Source organism: Platichthys flesus, chromosome 6, assembly GCF_949316205.1.
Source record: "Platichthys flesus chromosome 6, fPlaFle2.1, whole genome shotgun sequence".
Taxonomy (NCBI): domain Eukaryota; kingdom Metazoa; phylum Chordata; class Actinopteri; order Pleuronectiformes; family Pleuronectidae; genus Platichthys; species Platichthys flesus.
The window spans coordinates 10,257,704-10,281,919 of NC_084950.1; the positions used below are offsets into that span (position 1 = coordinate 10,257,704).

Sequence of the window (24,216 nt, forward strand, 5' to 3'; positions counted from 1 at the left end):
CTAGGATTATTTTATATTATACAATTGTAAAGTAATTGTAAGTGTTATTTTCTATATTTTCATTATTTGTAGGACCCAAGGTTGAGTTAGGAAGCCAGATTGAAAACACAATATATCTACAAGAGGACACTGACTTTCTTTGGCACAGCAAGAAGAGACAAGATGGGCCCAGGTTTAGATGTTTCTCCAGCAGCTCCATGTGAAGACTCAGATTATAATGCTCTTTGTCGTCAGCTTAGATTTGTTGCGGGCAACACAGCTTTGAATTTATTAGTTCTCAATCAGCTTGGTCTCACTCATGCATCCGGTGTTGAGAATGAAAACTTCAGCTTTAACCACGTTTCATGAAAAAACTTGATTCCTCGTCCCTGCTAGACTTCCCACACAATCGATACCTAAACTAAATGTAGACAGACATTGAAATTGAGGATCAAACTTCTTGATTTTGGACGATTTCAACTCGGGGTCCCTTTAGTAGCTGTTGTGGAGCTTTCACTCGCATCACACGACCTTGGTCAGCAGATGGCGCTGTAACCTCATGTCCACTTTTAAGGTCCTCTTGTCCATGCTGGTTTTAAAAATGTGATGACAAACATGTTTAATGAAGTAAAATGGACTTTGAGGTGAGATTGATTTATCGAACCTGTGAATCTCTCTACATGACGAAACCAGATGAGAAGCTTAAAAAAAATCTAAATGAAGTGATGTGTTCTTCAAAAAAGGAACCACCCTGCAGAACAATACCTTCAGGTATTTATTGTCCACTACTGCAGCAGCTGCCGCCTTTAAAAGCCAATGTTAGGTTTAGTACAAAAGGATCCTAGTGCAACTACAGTCATTTACAAGAGTCCAGGGGTCAGTGAAGTGCACAGTTGACAGTGGAGAGGCTGCACAGTGGCTCAGATCTGAGAAGACTCCAGCCACAGGGAGGCGCTCTTCATCCGCGGCTGCTGAGAGTCCAGCTTCAGCAGCGCCATCACAGCGCCCTCTATCTTTGACATCCACACTTTCTGGAAAACACATGAAGTTGACATGATCGCCAGTTAGTTGCAGCAGTTTGGGTGGATTGATCAGATTCTACTGAATATTTGTACTTTATTGTGTAGATCTTTATTCGTTAAATGAGTTCAACTGTGCATGATTTTCACATTTAAATGGCCACAATCCAGTGAAAATATCTCCATGTAGTGTGACTGTGCATGTGTTTGGGATCAATAAATGTATCTTGTATCTTGCATATGTAGAAATGTATGGAAATAATACTTGAACATCCATTATGATAAAAGCCATGTAGATATTTTAACATTTTTAAACTCAAATGTCACTCATTAGACTCCCCTTATTAAATCACCTTTTAATTCACTAGATCATGATTTAGAATCTGCAGCAAATTACACGCTCTCATAAATGTCAGTCCCCTAAACATGTCAGTTGTTTTTTCCTCCATTGAGATCCATGAATTATTTTCTCAAACAGAATCAACGAAAATGTTAAAGTAGGGGACAAACAGTTCCTGGATCGTTGTGTGGTTCTGTGTAGCTCTGATCACATAGCAGACATGTTTTTGTTTAATTAAAAACATCATGAGGATATCAGAGAGAACAGAATGCACAGGCTGCTCTGCCAGCTCTCAGCTTACTGCAGCCTCACAGAGTTCTCACTGGACTGATCTACCTTGGCAGATTCGGACGCCGCCTGCAGGATGAAGGCCCCGATGCACTGCTGGTAGCGGTTCTGGTGCATGATGATGAAGGAGTGAGGCAGCCCCGATGCTGCGGGGAAAACACAGAAGAACAAGAACATCAAATAACATCAATGAACAGAGCATCATTGAGTTCGGCTCAAATCGAACATATGAACACTCTGACCTCAAATAGAGGCACAGAGTTGAATGTGTCACTACAAATACGTTGTCCTCTCTGTGTGTTCTATTTACTTGATGCATTCAGCTGATCGATGTTCTTGAGCTGGAGTCGGTCCAGGGAGACGGGCTGGTCCAGAATGGTGAAGGTGCATCCCTCCTTCAGCAGCTGATCCAGCTCCAGGTTCTGCGGCAGCCTCAGAGGATTCTGGTCCGGACCCATCAGCCTCTACACAGGGAGACGAGTGGAAGACGTTACGGCGCTGTTTCACTTCTCCTGGACATCTGTCATGGGTCCAGAGGACAGTGAGGACAGCACCAGGGAGCCACGTACCTTCTTGTTTCTCTTTATCTTTGTGATGAGCAGGAACTCATCGAACAGGAACACGTAAACATCGACTGGCTTTGTGTTCTCTGCACAGGAACCAAACAGAGGATGTTTAACATGTTGTGCAAATCAAATCCGTGAGAGTAACAATGCAAAAAATACAGCGGTCCAATATGCATTTGTAATATTTATTATAACTAAAGCAAATGTGTGTAAATAGTCCTGCATTGTCAATATGTGGAACGTTTGACCTGTAACCCTCGTTATAAAGGGTGTGACTCCTGCTTCACTTGCCCTCTTTCTACTGAGCTCCATGAAAGACTTTACATCCAAATCCCTGTGAGCCTCTCTGAAAGTGTATGTTTAAGTTTCCTCGCTTGTTTAAAGTTATAGTGTTGTGGTTGTGTTATTTAAGTTGTGTAGGAGGATTTTGTTGTTTTTGGAATCGCCTCCAAACACATTCACTGTTCGGCCCTTTTGCATCACAACAAATCCCAACGCCGGCCTCGTGACACTCCACCGGTCACAGGTCAAATGTGGGGGACTAACGGCAGCTGAACAGACCTGTGAGCAGCACCTTCCCTTCGTGCAGCAGACTCCTGTGAGAAATGAGATTCTCCAGCGTGACGGTCTTCAGGAGATGTTTCAGATTCTGTAAGAGAAGCAGCAGTTCAGAAGAAAACATGTCTCACCTTCATCGTCTTATCTGCACACGAGAGGTATCGGAGAATGAAGTGTCGGTGCGGATCTGTCGGTTTTAATCTTTGCTCTGCAAACATGCACGAATGTTACACAAACAGACCTCGGGGACGAAGGAGCGCTTGTCTCTCTCCCACACGGGCAGCCACACCAGGGCGTCCCGCAGCTGCTTCACCTTCTGGTAGTTATCCAGCCATTTCACCTTTCCCTCTAAATCACCTGGAAAACAGACAAGGGCCTCTTAAAAAATTAACCAATAAAACCCATATTCTTGATTACATACCTTATTGTAATTAAGAATAATCACATACTTTAGTCACATTAATGACACCTTTTATTTTGATAGACATTTAAACTGTTCTCTGCCGTGTGACAGCACGTCATGGTAAAACACTGTGTTTGCCTCTGTAGTGATGGTTGCCTGCCAAACACAGGCGTGACGGTATCACGACAGATCACAGCTCACTCTGGTTTTACAGTAAATATCCCTCCACACCCAGAGGACGTTGGCCTGCACATCTTCACGTCACGGCTGCAGCTCAGCCGCACCTTTTTTTTATAGGTAATGTGAAACGCTTCAACTAAAGATTTGTGAGGCTGCGCTGGTCGGCTTCATCTGGGTTGTTTGTTCAATGCAATTTCCCACAGCCTGTCCGTCTAGTTAAAGAGTAAACAGCCCCAGCAGGTCTGTAGGCAGCGGTGTGGTGAGGCCTGTTTGCTCTAAAACACACGAGCTGCTCTGTTTGTGTTGACGGAGATAAACCGCCTCACAAGCGCTCAACATCATTCCTGCATCTTAATATGCTGACACACAACCGGCACATTTGAGTCCCACCACTGAGCAGAGGGACTCCGCTGAGACACCTGACACCTGGAACACTTGTTTGTCATCAGCAGCTGACAAATGTCAAAGTGTTGTTGGTGAGTCACACAACCAGCGGCGCAGCAATACACACTCACGCTGTCGTTTAGATTCTGCTGATAGGGCAGAGCTGAAATGCTCAGGGTGTAAAGGAGTCGTTTAACAAAGAAAAGAGTAAAAACAAAAACGATTGTTAAAAAACAGCTAAGAGAAGGAAAGTTCCAGTTTGAAAATATTTAAACAAAAAATGTTCACAAGGTATAAGACGTGAGTGACTGTGTCGTGTACAGAGCAAACCTGCTGCAGGACTTTTGATTTCAAAAAGGTTTGTTGCTATGAAACCAGGTGTTTACCAAGTAACAATTGAACTGTGGAGAATTCTCAGACTATAAATAGCTGCCTTAGGCATAAAGATGAACATATTAGAGGAAGGTAATTAGTAAAAATTTAAAAAAGAAGCAGTCCAGATTTAGAACCTTGTGGAACACCCTTTTTTAACAAAAGTCAGACTGAGAACCCTGAGAAACAACACAATGATGCCTGCCTGTCTATCTATCTATCTCTCTGTCCATCCTTCCATCCGTCCATCCGCCATCTTTGAAGATGTGTGTGTGTGTGCTGCTCACATATGGACGTGTCCACCTGCTCTGCTATCGCCTGCAGGCCTCTGGTCTCGTCCTCCGTCTCACACCTCTTCGCGAGGTTCCGCAGCAGCAGTGGGTATCGGGTCAGCCTCTGCAGTGGCGCCACCAACAGGTCGCGCAGCTGCAGCCGCCGGCACTGCTCGTTCCTCTCACACCACTAGAGAGAGAAAAGGGGGGAGAAAAAAAGAAAAGAGGAGAGGGTGAGAGGAGGGCTGCACAAATTAGGGAGGTCAGAGGGGAGAGGGAGCTCGTCGAGGTGTTTGTTGAAACAGGGAGGGGGGGGATGGGAACAGATTGTGAACAGAAATGATATCTAAGATCAAAACATAATAAAATTAAGAATATTTAAAGATAATGACATCAATAAAAGCTTATTGGAGTCAGGAGGTAACAGGGTGCAGTCGGCTGTGAGCTGGAGCTACTTCACTTTGATTTTTCTGATCAAGAGCTGTTGACGTGCCCGAAGCTGAATGTTTCACAAACTCCTCAAAAGACTGTTGATACGAATCTGATCAGAGAGAAATTGGCTTTTCGGAGCGGCCGAGTCCGAGTCTGATTCGAGCTCTTGTTTGAGGATAAAGCTGCGTAAGGACGCCGAGGGCAGGGGTGGAGGAAGTGAACAAACATTTGACTTAAGTAAAGTAATAAAGACGCAGGAGTTTCTGCATAACCAACTGAAGCATAATGGGATTATCAGTGATTATCAGTACTTCTGATAATCACATTTTTACGACCAAGTAATACTGTAAAGCAGGTAATCGTTTTCCTTGCCTCTCACGACAGACGAGGTTACACAAGAGACAAATGCTCACATTCCTGTTTTGCTGAGCCGTGGTGACACTGAATTGGTTGTTTGCTGTCTAGGCAGCAACGTGGCTGAGTGTCCTCTCTCAGAGTTGGCAGCGCGTTGTCGATTGGTACATGGTGTCCCTGCCACCGCGCTCACTCACTCACACACACACACACACACACACACAGACACACACACACACCCCAGTCAGCTGCCCTCCTGTACCTTCACGTAGGTCCCAAAGTCCTCTCGAGGCTTCAGACTGTCCAGATAAAGCAGAGACGTGGAGTAGTTCAGGCAGTACGTCTGCAGACTGTGACATATGCCCTCCTGGAAAGCCTGCCAACAGAAAGCGCTGTTACAGTAGAGCCTTCCCTTCAGGCCGCCGATAAACAGATCATTAAAGGGAAACCGGTGAATCATTTAACTTTGTGATGGAAAAAAAACGTTATCATTATCTTCCAGAGGAAATTTCTTTGGAACTCACTTTATTATTGACAGAACATTAAATCAAATCAAGACTGTGTCATTAAACTAGTCTATATACTCCCCCCCCTTTCCATTTCTTGTTTGTTTTATACAAAAATTACACAAGAACTTCAGAACGCTTTGCTGCAAAAGTTGGAGTAAGGATGGGCGAGAAGGTACGGATTGAATTTTGACTTGGATCTGGTGCACATCTAGAATGATGTTCGTTTTTACATTTTGGCCTAATTATTTATGAATCTAAAAACAGGATTTAGGAGATATCTATGAGTGTGTGAAATTCAGTGCTGATCCATATTTAGATTGAGATATGTTTTTACGGGAACAAACAGGAATGAGAACCTTTAACTATCAAAAAAGAGTAGCTGAGATCACATGCATTCAGCAAGAATCAACAGTTTACATGCATCTTCCACAGAACTGTGTCTAAATGAATATGACAGATTCTTTGCAGAATTCAAAAGGACAGTTGGCGGAGGTATGCACTCAACTGTCATTCTGGTTTTACCTGCTTTCTATAGTCAGTGTATAAATAAAACAAAACACAAACCAATTAAAAATGTGTGCATGATTAGGAAATATAGTAATTCTATCAATATTCCTAATTATTATTATTTGTCATTATGAAAGGAATTGATTCACTTTAACGTTTGAGGGTTTAATCTCTGCAGTTTCGCAATATTTGCACAACTCTCCAGCAAATATTTTGAGAGTTCAGGGTGAAATGCTTCCTTTGTCTGCTTGTTGTTTCTGTACAACTCTGTGAGTGTAGCCTGGGATCAAAGAGTTTGTGTTGTGTGTGTGTGCATGCACAGGTTGCTCACACTTGCCTTGCTCAGCAGCTCCAGCAGGGTGGACCCGCCACCCGTGGTAATCGCCAACGTGTCCTTTATGACGCGGAGGAGGTTGGTCAGGAAACCGAAGCTCACCTGCAGCCGGAAAAACACTCGGTGTCAAATGTCCGCGCGGAGCCATGAGACACTGTCCTCGCTCAGTTTCAACAGAATCACATTACACAAAAGAAAGAGAGGGAGGCGAGCGGGCGGCCGAGCAGCAGCACATCGCCATCACTGAATGAACCAGTTAATAAACCACAGCGCTCGTGCTTCTCGTTGGGATCCAGTCTCACCAGGCAGAGCTCGTTGAGGTTTGCAAACAGTCCCCAGGTGTCGACGTCAGTCAGGGAGTTCCTCATCTGCAGGTTTGTGAGTGTAGCCGAAAACACCTGAAAGCAACAAGAGGAGTCAGACAGAGAGAATGGACTCACACTATCTACTGCATCCGATTTCTAATCCAGGGCCGTAAAGAAAAGAAAGAAACCTTTCATTTAAACTCGGTGACAGGAATTCAGTGAGAACACGAAAAACACAAAGCAGCAGGGGTCGGGTTGCATTTGGTTTGGGTCTATTTGCATTTGTGTGTTTGTTTGTGTGTGTGTGTGTGTGTGTGCTTTTAGAGTCACCTCTTTGAGCACCATGAGCTGATCCAGGAAGTAGACACACTCACTAGTGAAGAGCTCCCAAATGGCCTCTTCTCTCTTGGAGCCCTGAGGACATGAGGTGGTGTTCACCTGGGAAGACTGGTCCCGCAGGAACTCTGCCACAGTGAAGTCCTGCACACACACGCACACAGACACAGACACAGACACAGACACAGACACACAGACACAGACACACAGACACGGACACGGACAGAAAGACAAATCACGGTGTAAGCAAAAAGACGAATAAATGAACAAATACGAAGGGGATCTGTATCTTCACATGTTCCTCAAACATCTCGTACAGCATATTTGTATAACAGCTTTATGGTCTGTCACTGCAGAGCTCCATCCACCAGCCTGACACACATCTAACACATGTCACGGTTTGTTTACATACGGGCTCAGAGTCGACCGGACGAGTTGCCGCCTAGAAATTCAGGTTTTTGCACAACGTTGCAGAAAAAGCTTTGAGCTGCAAACCTCAGTCCTGTTACTCGTGAGTCACTTGTTAAACACTGAACTCTATTTGGTTTGGGAATCTGGATCTGTTCAAACTTTGCTTGGATTAGAAGTCGCTGTGCAGACAGAACCAACGTGATGATTTACAACGCAGCACAGATGACAGTAATCATTTCTCACCTTATACTTCTGAGGCTCAGAGTTTCTCCAGTCTTGAATCTGTGCCTTGGAGAGATAATTCTGTATGTCTGACACCGTGCCTGTCTGCGACTTCCCTTTAGTCTGAAATGGGAAGCACAAGGATAAACAATGACAAAAGGAACATGTTGAAAATACCACATAAAGGTGTTGTTTTGTCTCTAAATCTAAACAAACAGATTTGGCTAAAGTTCTGCAATTCCAGTGTTGGCCAATTACAAAAGGGCCTGAAGGGACTAAGAGGAACCACATTAATCTGCTTGGAGAAGTGGGTCAGAGAACAATGTCCCGAACCAACCGCTCACTGGGAAAACAATCGGTTCAGACCACGAGCTTCACACAGGCAGCCGCACAACAACCAGTGGCACACAAACAACACACGCACCGTGCCACGCCTCGAGAATGGCCACTTCGACTTCTTTGTATCTGTGAATGTCAAACATGAAATGCCGGTTATTAACATGTCCAGCAAATGGGATTAGAATCAAACAAACACATCGGCGTGTTGGGATAAAAAACTGTGAGGAAACAGTAATTACGGCGGAATAAACACAGATCTGAGAACAAATAGTGTATTGTGTTGCTGATGTGCCTTTGGGACACGGTCTGTGGTTTGACACCACAAACTGAAACACTGATAATGTAAAATATTTTGCGTATTTAGACAAATTAAAAACTGGACACGGCTAAAATCTGTCACACCCAGGCTGGAGCTGATTCCATTTATCTGACTCTCTTATTGATTTGTGGTCCCTGAATAAATGTTTGATGTGGGATGTTTTCAGTTTTCAGGATAAACCCAACACTACTCCGATTATCATGAAATGCTGTGTAGGGTTGGAGGACCCATGTTGGTGCGGATCTGTTTTTTTTTAAATAATGTTCGAAGAGATGAATTCATGGATCCTGATGAAAGTATGATTATGTGATTATGATGTGCAGGTTGATGCAGATCCCCGAAATCTGGATCTAGTGACTTTAAATGTGGTTTCATAAGGAGACTTTCAGGCTTATGCTGGATCATTCACAAGCAGAATTTGTGTCTGCCAAGGATATCTTTTTTTAATTCTTAAAATGTGAATGATAAAAGTTAATTATAGGGTAGGATTTCTGTGAGGGACTTGATGTAACTGATTAACTACAGGCTTTAACAGATTAAGTATAAATATAATCAGTGAGCTCTCTAAAGCCTCTTTCCTCATAATGCAACGTTTGCTGCTAGGATCTGTTGAGGTGTTGAAATATAACAAGATATGTTCATTTCAGTTAACCGGGAGAAGCCTCATTTAGAAACACAGGTCTCCTGCTGGAGCTGAAATGGTGGAAGTCACAGTATGAGAAACAATATTAACAATATATATATATATATAAAATAATATATGATTTTACCAGAGAAGTTTACAACACTTAATATTCCTGCTGCTCCATTGGACACAAAAAGATCTCCGGGGGAAACATCCAATCCGGGCAAACTGACCACCACAGAACTCCGTCTCCTCTCCTGGAGCCTGAGGGAACAGAAGCCGACAGGTGAGCATCTTCGTGCCGACGTGAGAACCGGACGCGACGCTGAACATTTTACAACCAGCGACGAGAGTCACTGTAACAAGCAGCGTTATTATTCTATTGTCCGTGTAATCCAGCACCAAGAGCACAGACTTAATGCGAGCCCACAGGAAATAACAGAATTCCTTTTGTCGTTTTACGTGGTTGAAATACCACTGACTACCATCTGCTTTGTGCGGCAAATTGGTGATTAACGTGAGTCGGGGAAATCATAAAGGATAAGTGTTGTGTGTCTGGATTATGGGGGGGGGGGGGGGTGGATAGCTGCTGATTAATGGATCACCCTGTTTGTGTGGAAGGCGACTGTCAGTGTGAACCAGTTATAATCCTCTCAGTGTCCCTTTCATAGTTTTGTTCCGGCCTGCCTTTTGACCTCAGGCAAAAGTCAAACAGCCACTTTTCACAAGTGCTCTGACTTAATCTCTTACAATTTCACTTCAGGGATTAAAGCTGAAAGAAAAAAATTTTGCAATCACAAATCGAGGACCCTTACTAAATAGAATTCAATCATGTGACGAAGCTGTGGCTGAGACGCAGAGTGCAGACCGATCCCCTGAATGAACGATTTGATACGAGAAAGGTTTTAACGCATGTAGTAACAATTAATCTGCGACTGTGTGGCTAAGAATCTCGGTCAAAAATTAGCAGGAGTTTCCCTTTGCATCAGTCGTCAGAAATAGGACGCGTGGCAACCGGACGAGCTGGTTTTGCAAAAAGTTAGGTTCACTTTCAGCCGGCTGACATTGATCGACAGCTTGTCAGTGACCCATGCAGTCACGCTGCGATGTCACGTCTAAAGTTTTCAGGGGCTTGACTTCAAAAAAGAAGAGTTTAGAGATAAGAGGACGAGAAAAAAAAGAAAAGAAACAATTACAGGAAACCAAACTAGATCCTTGTTATATAAAAATCAGGTGGTGCATTGTAAGAACATCCTCATTTCTGGAGAACACTCTCTCTGGCTGATAAAGGTCGGGTCATTAAGGAAGTCTGACTTTACAGTTAATGTGTTTATGATGGTGATTCAACAAACTGGAGCAGAAGTACAAGCAGGAGGAACAATGCTGGCTCTGCTGAGTCACTGAGTAGTATTATATGTAAAATCGGCCCTGCTGGACTGAAAGGTCACTCTCTCCTCTCCTGGTACAGTAGCTGCACATTTCTGCTGCACGGTTGCACAAGCAGCAGGGGAGACAAACACATGTGAGGCCACATGGCTGCAGGGGCCAGGAGGAAACTTGGTCTGCAGCTGAACAGGAGAAACCGGGATTTTCCTCCAGGGAGCTTTTGTTGAGCTGCAGAGGCACCGACTGTTCACGGAGGCCGTGTTCCCCGACTGGTAAACGGATACAACCGCGAGTGGGTGTCGCAGTAAACGGTCAGCGGCACCTGGGCGCTGTAGAGAATGCGCAGCTGATGGGACAGCGAGCGAGGCACTCCTCTAAACCAGGTCAGTGCCTCCTTGCAGTTCACTCCGCGGCATCCTCACAATGACATCCTGTTGCTTTGTGGCCGCGCAGAAAGAGCCTCCTCTGTGTCAGCCTCTCTGCCACGCAGGGCACTTGGGAAAATAGGCGCTTTGTTCCCGCCCAAGACGAGAAATAATGATGCCCCACAACAAAACTGTCCCAACCAATGGCTCAATGGCCCGGCCACTGTAAGAGGCGCAGTGCCAGTGTGTAATTACTGGGACAATAGCTGCCTAATTATCCAGTGAGGGGAAGAGCCCAGGCAGCCCATTAGCAGGGGTGTGGGTGGCAGTGAGAGAAAACCGCCTTAATGAGAGCCTGTCTAGTCCGTCCATAACCATGGGACTCTCAAAACTTAACCCACCAAGTTTATGCTCCATTAACAAAGGCATGAATGACAATGAATGCACAATGGGGCTCCTCAAACCAAAAGTTCCTGTCATCCCGGGTCGCAGGCCTCTCCTGAGGCTATGTCGTTACACGTTAACAGCTTAGGTTTCTGCGTCATTTAAAGTTTTTTGCATACCTCCATAAAAAAAAAAAAAAAATAGCATAACGCAACTGCAAACAAAATAAATGAGTGCCGGTGTGCAGCTTGTCGGCTACAGGGAATATTTACTACATTCGTGTTATGCAAACATGTTCTCACACACAGGCAACATGCAAATCAGTCCAAGGTGCACCTACCGAGAACAGCAGTGGTCTTTCTCCTGCGAAAAAAAACAAACAAAAAACTCAGCATCAGCCAGTGTCAAACTTTACACTGTGCCCACATTACACACCAATACATCACTGTTCACTGGAAACACACAGAGTGATGATTCACTTACTTTAGTACAAATGAATTCTCTACTTCTATCCTTGAAAAGGGGGAAAACAACACTTTAAAGGTTCAATGTGTAGAATTTAGTGACCTCTACTGGTGATGTTGCATTTTGCAGCTGAACACCCCTCACCGCCCCCACCCCTCCCAAACATGGAAGAGAACCTGTGCCTTCATTTTCAGCCTGTTTCGATTGTCCAGTCTGGGCTACTGTAAAGAACATGGCGGCCTCCATAGAGAATACCCCCTCCTGTTGTTAATATAAAGTAATTAAATATAAAGGGCCAACTCTAGGATAAAGAAAACATAATTTTGTACAATTTGGATGAATCACACGAGTGAAAACATAACTAGGTTTATCTTATATTTCATTTCTGCCAAAAGATCCCTTTCACCTAAATCTTACACACTGAACCTTTAATGCGACTGCGTGTCTCACTGTCCTCTCAGCAGTGAACAGGGGCCGCGGGGACCCCCTACCGACACCACTGTATCACTTTCAAACACATTCAAATCTCAATCAGTGTTTTAAGTGGCCGCTCGGATTCAAAAGCCTCTGATATCTGAGGAGAATGTCGGCACTCCATTGAGAATGTGCGCGCTTGAATACCGCCAGTTGATGAATAGATCTCTCCATTATCTTTCCCCATCGCTCACTGACCCCTTCCATTATTGGGTGACTGCTGACTGCGGTGAATGGGGGCCCGAGGAGAGCACTTCCCAGGGCTCTCCGGGGCAGTGGGCTTGGCCAGAGCTGTCAGTGCATGTAACTGCTGATTCATTTGCTGTCAAAAGCTCGCATTGTGAGTGACCACCGCAGGAGGCAACGCAGAAGGAGGCGGAGAGAAGGGTTTCTCTCCCAGGAAGGAATGTGTAACTATTTCATTTGCAGGCTTTGGGATAAAAAAATCCACACCAGTCCGCAGCGCATGACTTGTGGTCTTCCTAGATGTTTGCGTGGCGATTAGGGGGAAACAAATGGTTTATGCTGGACAATGGTCTTCTTTATTGCGCGGGCTTGCCTCAATTAAAATAACACTTTGCCCTGCAAGTATAAGCTCACCTGTTCCTCCCCATCTGGAAATCCAAAGGCTTTCTCAAGAGTAGGAAGAGCACTGTGACATTCCAGTCTCACGGAGCTGCTACCATTGTCAAACGTCTTTGATCTATGTGATCTGGTTCTCTGTCGGCCTGAGGATGAAACCGGCTGGTGATCGCGACAGAGCTCGCCATCGGAGAGCGTCCCTGCCGCTAGAGGCGATTTGGCTCTGTGTGCTCGGGATAGCGTGCCGGCGGAGAGGGGCTCCTCCTCCGTGCTCCCCATCCTCACAGGGTCCCGAAAGTCCATCAGAGGACGCCGGGTGCTCCTCATCCTCCTCAATGTGGGAGAGGTGGAGATGCGTGCAGGGGCCTGGCGGTCAAACTGGAACAAAGGTGCCACCAAACTGTCAGTGTCCACCAGGGATGAATGTCTGAGCCTGGAGTGTGTCCGTGTGAGGTCTATGTGCATGATGACCGGGCTGCTGGTCTGGCTCTCCTTGTGCTCGAAGGGCCCACAGTCCGTTTGAGTCTGTGCGTTGGCAACACCTGGTCCCACGTCTTCATTCTCGGCCCAATCGATGTAACTCCAGTCCAGCGTCTTCTCCACGTCCTCGTCTTTGCCCTGCAGGATAACGTGCTTCAGCGTAGACATTGTAGCCTCACAGGCATGGTAGTGCAGCAGGGATCAGAAAACGTGGGATCTGACGGTCTGCTCTGGTCTCGCCTCCTCTGGGTTAAGGTCAGATGATAATCCTGTCGCATTCCAACACTCTTCACACCGTGCACTTCTCAAGCCTCTGGGAGAAAAAGAGCAGAAAATGCGTCAATACACACGCAAAATAAAGCAGACCGGGCACAGACTTAGCTCCTAATCTTCTGAGAGGGGATTTGATCAGGGGTGTGCAGAACTCTTACAGCTTTAAACAACAATAAGGTGCAATAATTCATGTGTCTGTGAAGGCGGATTAGACTTGGTCCTGATGCTACGGCGCAAATATCACAGTGAACAGTTAAATGTATGAAATGTGCTGCACAGTGTTAATCTCTGACACACAAAGAGGAAAAGGAGACAATGCACCTGACTACAGCTCCTATGTCCCAGACTATTATCTGGTGAGTATGTCCTCCTTCCTTATGGAGTCGACTGCACACAACATATCTGCTATAATATGTCTTTACTCCTGTTTGCCCACCATGTAGGATTACTGTCATTGTTCAATCACGTCCACGAGGTAAGAAAGGTGGAACAGAAGAAACAAACAAACACCACGTGTTCTCTAAATACATTATAACGTGAGAAAGTCTGGTTTACTTACATCCACCGGAGCCACGCGACGACCTGAGCGACTGGTGGAGGAGTGGAGCCGGGGAGAGAGAGAGAGAGAGAGAGAGAGAGAGAGAGAGAGAGAGAGAGAGAGAGAGAGAGAGAGAGAGAGAGAGAGAGAGAGACTCACACACGGTCTCACACACACACTCACGCTCTCCGTATAAAGAAGCTCGCTGATCCAGAAGCAGAGGAGAGTCTTCGTCTTTCTCTTCTTTGGTTGTGTGAGAAACAGAGAGGGACAGACAGAGAGAGGGAGAGAGGGAGAGAGAGAGGCTCCGGCTTCTGGTGGCGACGGATCAGGTCCGAGTGGAGGGACAGGAGGAGGAGGAGGAGGAGGAGGAGGGGAGCCGATCACACTGCTGGAGGAGGCGGTGGAGGAGGAGGAAAGGTGCGACTGTTCAGACTGACTACATGGAACATCAGTGTCTCTCTCTCTCTCTCTCTCTCTCTCCCTCTCTCTCTCACACACGCACAGTGCTGTCATAGGAGAAGAAAACAAAAACAAAACACAACCCTCCCTGACGATTATAAATAGAATATATGAATATAGCCTATTTATATATGGGAAATCTATGAATGAAGTTATGTGTTACTGCATTGACTACTCATTAGCTACAGATGCTCAAAATGTGTCTCAATTTGAAACAAAATTACAACAATGTGTATTTCGATCTAAATATCTGATCAGTATTGTCGACAACAAGTTAAGACATAGTTTCACGTTTTGTTTTTACTTTAACTTTCAACTATCTACTTAATCTTAAAATACAGTTTTCTTTTTATGGATTAGAATTAAATATGACATTTTTTTTTGTAATTTATTGCCACTAAACAGTTGGTAGTGAACTGCAGTGTAGTCGGCCTGGTCAAAAAAAATGTTCTCCTTTTTTAACTAATAAATCCCCTGTGGAGAAATACTCAAATCAAGTGGTGTACAAGTACCTTACATATGTACTTGAGATCATTAGTTGAATGAATGTACTTTGTAACTTTTAACCTCTGTATTGTCTTTAATGTGTGTGTCAGAGAGTAACATGTATTTCTTTCATAAGGTAAAAATTACTGTTCTCGACTAAGGTCTTTGCCACAGAGGCCATTTTTAACTGACCCGAATGTGAGGTGTTCTTTAACTTCTTGTTTTCTGTTACAGATTTATTTGCATCACACTGTTTCAGCCTGTAACCGTGTTGACTTCCCAGATGGCGTGCCTTAGTTTGCATGTAAACGTTAGGTCCGTGTTGGCATACAAACATTTCAGTATCATTTGATGACGTTACAGCATAAAAAGGTCAGTGATAATCTCTTTCTCACCTGCAGACTGTGTGTATGGCCTGAAGAACAGGTCTTTGTAACAGCTAACCTTTCATGGCCCACTTGTTTGTATATACCACACAGACAACAGAAGCTGAGTTACCTGTCACTTCACTAAGATGAACACTAGAGGGTGATATAGTTGAGATAACTGGATTGTCTGTGTGACATTTGCAGCAGATAACTAGCGGCCTCTGGTGTATGAATGTAGGTAGTACATTAAAATATCCCACGTGAGCGTCGGCCACTGTTTTCCTGTCACTGCAGCTCATTCAGATAATTTACTGATGGTCAAAGATAATTTACTTCAGTACAAGCACTATGACAACGATGTAAAAGGATTTTACTTTCTTTAAAACTCAGTAAAAACTACTCATTCTGTTCCCTGTGACTCATATTAGATCATTACTTTAATGCTTCATTAATACTGACACATCCAAGTTTATGCAACATTTCAATGTTTCAGCAGGCGAAGGTGGAGCTACGTTTGCATTTGTCTATTCAAATGAGGATCAGACTGTATCTTTCGACAACTTCATACTATTTTCTGCCACAGTATTGAATGAAGGTATTTTTGTTACTTTCCACATCTGGTGGTTGTGTATTTCAGGCCTGAAGATTTCCGTCTGAAAGGAACAAACAAACAAAGCAGAAAATATCAAGATTCGAGAATACATGTAAAAAAAAAATACTTTAAAACGGTATGACAATTTTTGGCTTCTGTGTGAAGAGAAAAAGATACGTTTATTATTTTGTGTGTAATTTTGTTTGTCAGTCCTGCTCCTGTATCAGTGTGGTGGCCTGAGAAACAGACTCGCTCCGACCATGTGTCATTGTTTGATTTCCTGCCAAATGCTTGCACAACCCTACTTTTTTTGCTGACAAAAATAAAAGAAACAATTTGAAAACATGTCAAGACACTGTTTATGTGTGATTTATGATTACTGCAGTTGCATCACCATCTAGTGTTCTCCTGGCTTGTGCTTTTACTTTTAATGGATTTCACAGATTTTTACTATTTCTGAGCTGCTGCCATACTTCACCTCAGTTGAATGAAAACCGGGAAACTATTTGATGTTTTAATGACATAATTTATACCAACTGTGTAATTGTGGAATGACCTGCAATAGAAGCTGTGATACTGAAAAGAAGCAGAATTAAATGTTATTTTAGAAGATATTGTGTCATTACATGCTTTTATTTAGCCTATATTAGCTTGTTTATTAAATACTGAGCACTATGGTTCCACACTGTCACATATATAATGTTATCTGCTTGTCTACTCACACACCCCCCCCCCCCACACACACACACACGCACACACAAATGTATGTTTTGGTCCTTGCAGGCTTAATGAATATTTAAATGGAGACAAGTTGGCCTCATTTGTTTAAAGGTTCAGTGTATAGGATGTAGTGACCTCTAGTGGTGACTTTTGCATGTTGTACTCCTCACCTCACACTCCCCATCAAAAGAGAACCTGTGGCAGCCTGTAGTTGTCATAACAACTCAAAAGGTTTTTAGTTTGTCCAGTTTGGACTACTGTAAGAGACATGGTGGTCCTAGAGGACCACCAGAGGAAAAAAACAACAATTTGTACAATTTAGATGAAAAACAACAGTGAAAACATTTCTGCCAATCGATCCCTTCACTTAAAATCTTACCCTGGACCTTTAAGTGTATGGATCGGATTTAATCTTATATTTCTAGTTTGATGCTCCTAAACGACACTATAGTTAAACGTTCTCTGCATCCACAGGTACCTCGGGATGTGCCGTTTCCAGCGATGAGATGAAGAGCAGCTCCTCCTCATCAGAGGCCCTGCGATCTGAATGAAAACCAAAACATGTCATTGAGCGGAATTGGCTCAGAGCTCTGACAGCCGGAGTCTCCTCCCCCTGAAGTGGATGTGAAGAAGAGCTCTCTCTGCCTCTCTCTCTCTCTCTCGGCTCTGCCTCACATACAGGAAGAAGTTAAATAAGTGTAAAGAAGAAGAAAACAGCAACAACCCAGAAACGCATTTTTTTGTTACGCGCACGTCTTCGGCAGTGTGCTTATTTCTTGAATTCTCTGCCTCCCTCGCCTCCTGTCTGGCGCCCTGGCTGAAATGCAGAAGAGGAAGAGGAGTTGGAGGTGAATGTGAGGAGGAGGCGCTGCTCTAACGCGTGTGGATTACTTTCAGACGAAGGCAGGAGCCAGACTTTCGCGCATGGAGAACCAGGGGGGATCTTCTTCGTAGTTTGCGCAAAAGTTCAGAGAAGAATCATGTCAGAGCACAGATCCAGTTTCCTTCACCTCGGAGACATTGTGTCTCTTTACGCGGAAGGCTCGGTGAATGGCTTCATCAGCACTCTGGGGTATGTTCCTCCGTGCTTCTCCTCTTATTCTCACCTTTACACCCCCCACATGTGCTGTGTTTGTAATGCCTTCGCTGCTTCTGTGTCACTTTCCTGATCTCTGATCGGCCCCTGGGAGCCGATCGAGGAAGAGGTTCCCGTGTGGGACTTGTTGTGGCACAGGCCTGTCAACGCGTAATCGGTCGCTTCTCAGGAAATTCTTCACGTTTACGCAAATGCAACAGGAATGCAAAGCAGCGTGTTGCCCAGGTGGACGCTGCTAAAGGTTGCTAGAGCTCTGTGTGGCATCTGGTAGTCAAAGTAGGGACCCGGGGACCCACTTGAGGACACGAGAAGACTTCAGGGAGGCCCCTTTCAAAAAAACGTCTGGGAGATCCAATAATGAAGATCAAATGATATGCAGACGATATTCAACTAAATGTTTAGAGTAACTGAGACATTTACATGCATTTACATTGTGCCTGTATGGGGGCTTAGTGGCTTTAAAGGGCACCACAATGTCTCCCCTTGAAATACTGTGATTATATTCATTTCATTTATGTTCCTTTTATTGTCACTGCTCAGGGTTCAAACAAATGAATTGTCCCAGTGGTGCAGACTGTAACGATAAATTAGATAAGGATAACAAAAACACAAGTGATAGATACAATAGTCAGCGAAAGAAAATCCTCCGTGTCTGTGCTGACTAACATGAGGATGAAGAATCTGAGAGGTCACCAGATAAGCAATTGGCTATTGTCTGTCAAGGATTTGCCTCTGGGGGAAACAACTAATATTTTGGGGCTTCCGGTGTAGACAGACAATATCCAGGCCAAGACTCATTCCTTTGTATCAACGTTTAAAGGCTGTTTCACACAAAACACCAACAGTGATTATTTTTGTAGGTTTTTCAGGTCCACATGATATTTTGGGAGGATCTCTATTAACAGCCACCTGCATATGAATGCAGATGAATTAAAAAGCTGATCGCCTGTTTGTGTTCAGCCTCTTTTGCTCTCTACACTTACAGTTTGTGTGTGTGGACGACCGAAGGCGGCTCAAACGTGACTGATCAAACTAGAAAAAGATACCTGAAGGCTTCTGGCCCCCAAGTGTTGTCCCGTGAAAAACAGATTCTGCATATACAACTGTAGAATCTGTTAATAGAGATTACCAGATAAGTGGTGGGTCAGGCTAAAAAACCTATTAACTATTAACTAATCTAACTATTACATTTGTCAAACTTCTTTTTGTAAATAATCTCCTAGTAAAAACTCAAAATACGTTTTTTGGGGGAAATTGCTCATAGGAATAAGTAGACACTGCTTTATTTTAAGGGGACATACCCATGTAATGTTGACCACTACTTTTCAATGTTTTTTTTTCTTTTATCTTTCAGCTGACTTTTGTATAGTTGTGATAGAAACTACTTTTCATTGGTCATTCTCCTGCAGCGTCACTATGGTTTGCTTTGCTGTTTTCCCTCGTGTGCGGACAGGGTAAAGTGTCAGTGTAAGGTGAAATACCTTTGGTGGTTCCAGTTGCTCTCTGGCCCCTAAACCCACAGAACAAGTGTGGAAAGATCGACTGGCTCTGAGGAATGAGCCCTGCCCCTCCCACCTTCTCTCCCTTTTCCCTCGTTTTCTGTTTCCTACTTTCGGTTGTTCCTGTTCCTGCCTTAAATTCCTCCAACAGGCAGAGCATGCCTGTTGGATGTAAACACCTCAGCTTTAAGGTCTTGTTCTTTGGAGGATCTAGAGAGTATTTGAGTAAAAGGCAGATGAAGTATGTTTTACCTTCACTTACACAATGTTCCCCGACTCACTGGCTGCAGGAAAACACACGGCCAAACTACTTTATGTGTCTCGAAAGCTCTGTGCCAATGTAAACAGCACACAGGGGCAGACAACATTTAAAATCCCCCCACAGCAATTGTTCACACCTCCTGTTTTTGTGAGGCAATGAAGTGAAATTCTTATCAGCGTTGAATAACTCTTGCAGTTTGACAGGGGCACTGTGTGTTTTATCAAGGGCTGAGCTCACCAAGGTCCAGAGAAAGGAGTATCTAGAGCAAAGAGCTGCAGGAACCTCGGCCCTGGTGAGCTCAATGTTGCCACGGCCGCACAAGGCTACCCAGGCTGTTTGCTCAGGAATATATTAATGAATCAGTGAGTTCCTTACACACCTTATACTGTAAACACACACAAACCGGATGATCTTATAAGGAACACAAGGGTCATGAGGCTGATTCAAATCCACAGGTGTCCTTGACCTTTTGGATATCGTGCTTTCAAATGTTTACGGTTGCCAAGAGGGTTTATTTTGGAGATCTGTGAAATTTAATGTTTCTCAGTAATCAAGCGATTCCTGGTATTATCCAAGATTGGTTTGAATCACGAGCAACTTGTTTTTTAGTTACTACAAGATGTTATACTCCCATGGATTAGTCTATAGCTTTCTGCAGAAAATGAAGTATTGCAGGGTAATAAAGAGGAAGTGCATGACTGAGTCTGCTCGGTCAGCAGGTTGAAACATGCAGTGACAGAAAATGGTTGTAAAACCTTTTTAACTTTAGAGTCATTCTATGTAGTTGTTGTGCAACATATCAGAGTGTTTTTTTCTGGTCATCATCACACACTGTGTTGTTGTCTCAGTCCACTCCACACAAGCTATGCAGCTATTATTAGCTCGTCTGTGTCCAGCCTGGTAGATTTATCTTTGGTTCATGTTTAACTCGGTTACACAGAAAACCTCTCCTGCTCGCTGAGTGTCAGCCACCGTCAAAGCCCCCGTGTTTGCAGCGCCGGCCTCTCTGCGGACCTAGGATGACTTATTAATGAGCTGGAGGGCCTTTGCCACAGGGCCTTCCTGTTTAGCCATGTAGCACTTGATAATGTTTCCTGTTGGGCCCTATTGTTTCTCATTTAGATGTAACCCTGATACAGAGTTAGAGGAAAGAATACACACACACACACACACACACACACCTTGAATTGACACACTGATCAAGTGTCGTGGCATAAAAAAAGGAAATGGCTCAGTTCATTTAAGCAGAGCTGCTCTCTTTAAATGAATTTGAGGAATTGTGTATTGCTTTATGGTTCTCTTTGGTGGATGAATGGATGGGCTTGTCCATCTGTGCATGGGAATAAAGTCTGAGATCAGTCATACATGGTGCCTCAGAATCTGATTAGGTCTGTCTGAACGAAGACCAACAAGCAGCACAACCTAGACACTGATTTACCGACACAAGAAACCTTAAAGTTCAACCATTCAGATAAAATCAGACCTTTCAGACATATATGAGGAAAATTAAGTTAAAGTAGATTCACCGCTGGAGCCCTGACCTGAATTTTGGTCTCAGAAAGAGAAGCCAGCTCCTTTAATAATGAGCGTGTAAAACATTTCCTCAGGGGAAATTCCATTACCCTTTGTATTTTCTGGTTTCACGCATTCAGTTCCACTGAATAATGGCCGACTGAATCCAGTGTTTCAAATGTTCCTTGTGGCGAATGGGATCAATTAGCTTGTGTTTACAAATACCAGCAGGGTTCACAATTGGCACCGTGCCTACGTTGAGTAATACCCCTAGTGTTTCTAATTGGTATTACTGGGCGCAACATGACAAAAAGCCTGGTTCCTGCCAAAAGCAAGAAACAGCGAGGTACAAAATCCCCATTTACACTAGACCCTTTTAAAAGGCAGTGAAGTAATAAGGCCGCGTTGTTGATGGAACATAAAAAACATCCGTCAAGTTTTCACTAGCCTCATCAGTCTATTTATCAGTGAGTCATTCGCGGCGTGCAGAGAGAGACTACTTGTTTTCCATCTGTCCTTCTGTTCACCTTGTTTTCTTCCTCCTCAGACATCGAGAACCATTTTCTTTTGCCGGGTAGAGTTTCAAACAGTCACTCCGCTGGTTCCATCTGCCTTTTCCAGTGTCGGGGGGAAAACTACCGATAGCTGCCGGGGAAACAAAAGCACCATCCTCTTCCTGTTTTGGTTTAACAGTGGCGGACGTAAATTTTGCCTAAATCTTTCCATGAGATTTCTTACATGGTGGTGACTCTTGTAGGGAATCAATTCCAAAACAAATGGTGCAGCCGTCACAGACTGCAATCGGAATCGACTTCATAATCACAAGTTAAAACAAAACAAACTGACAACTTGTGAACCACGGCGGTGACTCTAGATATCGGTCATCATCAGCTTTGCAGCTTTAGCAGTCAGTGTAGATTTTTAAACGTGTGAATTTCAGAGACCTGCTGATCCAGTGAAATGTCTGTAGTGTGTAAAACAGTCAGCGAAGAGAAGCTACAAGTCTAGGATGTGGGTAACTAGGCCGTTATTCAGTGGATGACACCACTTCAAATTCCCTCTAATCAACACTGCACAGAAACCACATGGTTTCCTCCAGAGGCCTTGAGGATCCTCCAGTCACCGAAACAATGGTTGTTTCTAAACGCTTCATCTTACACACAGACACTGTGCATTGTCATCTTGTTTGATTGTTACTCGTAATATATTTGACACAACAGAAAGTCGGATGTCATTTATCTAAATACAAACCACGAGACTCAGAAGACCTTCCCGCCGCTGGCTCGGTATACTGCGATCAAAGCAGCTTTAGATCAGAACATGTTTATAGCACCAGTCCAGACTCTGAGAGCTGTGTCACCAGCTGAGCTTTTCATCCTGCAGGTGCCAGGTGAACTGCCACTCAAGTGTGGTTTTGAGCCGTGGATTGACATGAGTGGTTGTAGAATTCATGTATTTGCATTTGTATGCGACACCACAATTGGAACTGCTTGTGTCATGTAAATCTTTATTTTTCAGGGACAATAACTGGCCAGTGGAAAACACGGCATACGAATTGCACCTAAACACTAAATCATACGTCCATGATCTTGTATCGCAATACAGCAGCAACCTGCTGCCATTTTCCATTCATCATTATTTTTGAAGTATGGGAAAATTGCATATTAACCTCCACCAAGAGATTATGTGTTTTCGTCTCTATTTGCTTGTTTCTTTGTTAGTAAGCAGGATTACGCAAAAACTACCCTACAGCATTCCATGTAATGTTGTGGAGAGGTGAGCCATGACCCAAAGAGGAACCATTTCTGTGCTGATCAGCAGATCAAGGAGTATTTTATTATTTTTCTTTAACTTTGTGAGATCGGAAGTTTTTCAGATAATGTGTTTCTCAGAGAGTGATTCATGGATATTGAATAAAAAAAATCTAAACTTTTATTAGATTTAGAGGGTGAATCTTTACTCCTCTTGCTACAACTGTAATGTACTTAAGATATTATGGTGAGTGAAATGTTGTATTTGTGTTTTTCTCTACAGGCTTGTCGATGACAGGTGTGTGGTTCAGCCTGATGCCGGAGACCTTGCAAACCCGCCTAAGAAATTTAGAGGTATGTATGATTAGACTACTCACACTGGTTCAGGGTTACACATACACTAACACACGCAAGTACGCAAGCACACACGCGCGCACACACACCCTCAAACAGACACAGGCACACACACAGACACACAAACACACTGTCAAAGCTGACCATATCCTTTGCTTGCAGTGTTTTTAAACACAACATTGTGGTTTACATGAAGCCTTAATAGGTTTAACTGGCTCTGCAGTCGCCCGGTGGGTAAACAACCACTAACCTCAAAAAGGCAGCTTCACCTCATTAACACCCTTGAGTGGAACTCAACCTGACTTACAGGGAATGACTCCTGTGTGCCTGAATGCTTCTCGTCCTCTGCAGATTGCCTCTTCAAGGTGTGTCCCATGAACAGATACTCGGCCCAGAAGCAGTTCTGGAAGGCAAAACAAGGAAAACAAGGAAATAACAACACACAGGGAGATCTTTTCAAGAAGTTACAGGTACAACCCCCTTTTTTTTAAATCTCAATCTGCATCTAGATCTCTTTGTTCTTGTGAATCCGAAAGCTCTAACAGATTTCTCTTGTATTACCCAGCATGCAGCAGAACTGGAACAGAAGCAGAACGAGTCAGAGAACAAGAAGCTGCTCGGAGAGGTTGTCAAATACAGTAATGTCATCCAGGTACGGATCTCTACTGCAACGCCACACTGGCTCCAGTCCACAGCTTTTTGTTTTGTTTTTCTGTTTAACCAGGGTGACGTTACTGAGATCCAGTCTGATTACTCAGGCAGGTCTGTAAAAGTCTGAAATGATAGGACGTGTTGTCAGTGATCACTTGGCTCTTGTTCCAGGTGTTGAGTTGAGAAAAGAAACTTCATACTTAACTGCTGTTGGAAAAGCATGTTCAAACAGTTTATGAGGTTTGACTTTGAAAGCTGGTGTAATTCACCTCTCGTCTGAGGTCTGAGTGGAGTCCTGTCATGTGCAGAGTGGTCGGACACCCTTTTTTCAGACTGTCAGACTGAATGAAATTCGAAGCCAGTTCTTTTGAAATAAACAAGTTACCTTGAGGTGATAAGCAACCTATTTATTTTAAAAGTGGATATCTTATTACTCTTGTAAAATGGTGGGAGGTATTTAAG

General features: G+C 43.9%; 2 protein-coding genes across 2 annotated transcripts in view; one reads left to right on the forward strand and one right to left on the reverse strand.

Moving 5' to 3' along the window:
* Positions 1-731: 731 nt before the first annotated feature.
* plekhg7 (pleckstrin homology domain containing, family G (with RhoGef domain) member 7) lies at positions 732-14,476 on the reverse strand. The gene is made up of 17 exons (XM_062389347.1): positions 14,023-14,476; positions 12,729-13,503; positions 11,530-11,552; positions 9,200-9,318; positions 8,196-8,236; positions 7,793-7,894; positions 7,133-7,282; positions 6,800-6,895; positions 6,501-6,599; positions 5,410-5,523; positions 4,377-4,551; positions 2,992-3,107; positions 2,754-2,841; positions 2,196-2,275; positions 1,937-2,090; positions 1,675-1,772; positions 732-1,010 (listed from the first exon to the last, which is right to left on the reverse strand). Exons 2-17 carry the CDS (start codon positions 13,356-13,358, stop codon positions 900-902), a joined length of 2,196 nt encoding a protein of 731 aa, XP_062245331.1. The 5' UTR covers positions 13,359-13,503; positions 14,023-14,476; the 3' UTR covers positions 732-899.
* A 2,796-nt stretch (positions 14,477-17,272) lies between these two features.
* itpr2 (inositol 1,4,5-trisphosphate receptor, type 2) overlaps positions 17,273-24,216 on the forward strand; it is a 55,238-nt gene continuing 48,294 nt past the window's right edge. Inside the window, exons 1-4 of the mRNA XM_062389349.1 lie at positions 17,273-17,701; positions 23,033-23,103; positions 23,455-23,573; positions 23,669-23,755. Of these exons, the coding sequence (XP_062245333.1) occupies positions 17,610-17,701; positions 23,033-23,103; positions 23,455-23,573; positions 23,669-23,755 (369 nt within the window). The 5' untranslated portion in view covers positions 17,273-17,609. The remainder of the gene's footprint in view (positions 17,702-23,032; positions 23,104-23,454; positions 23,574-23,668; positions 23,756-24,216) is intronic.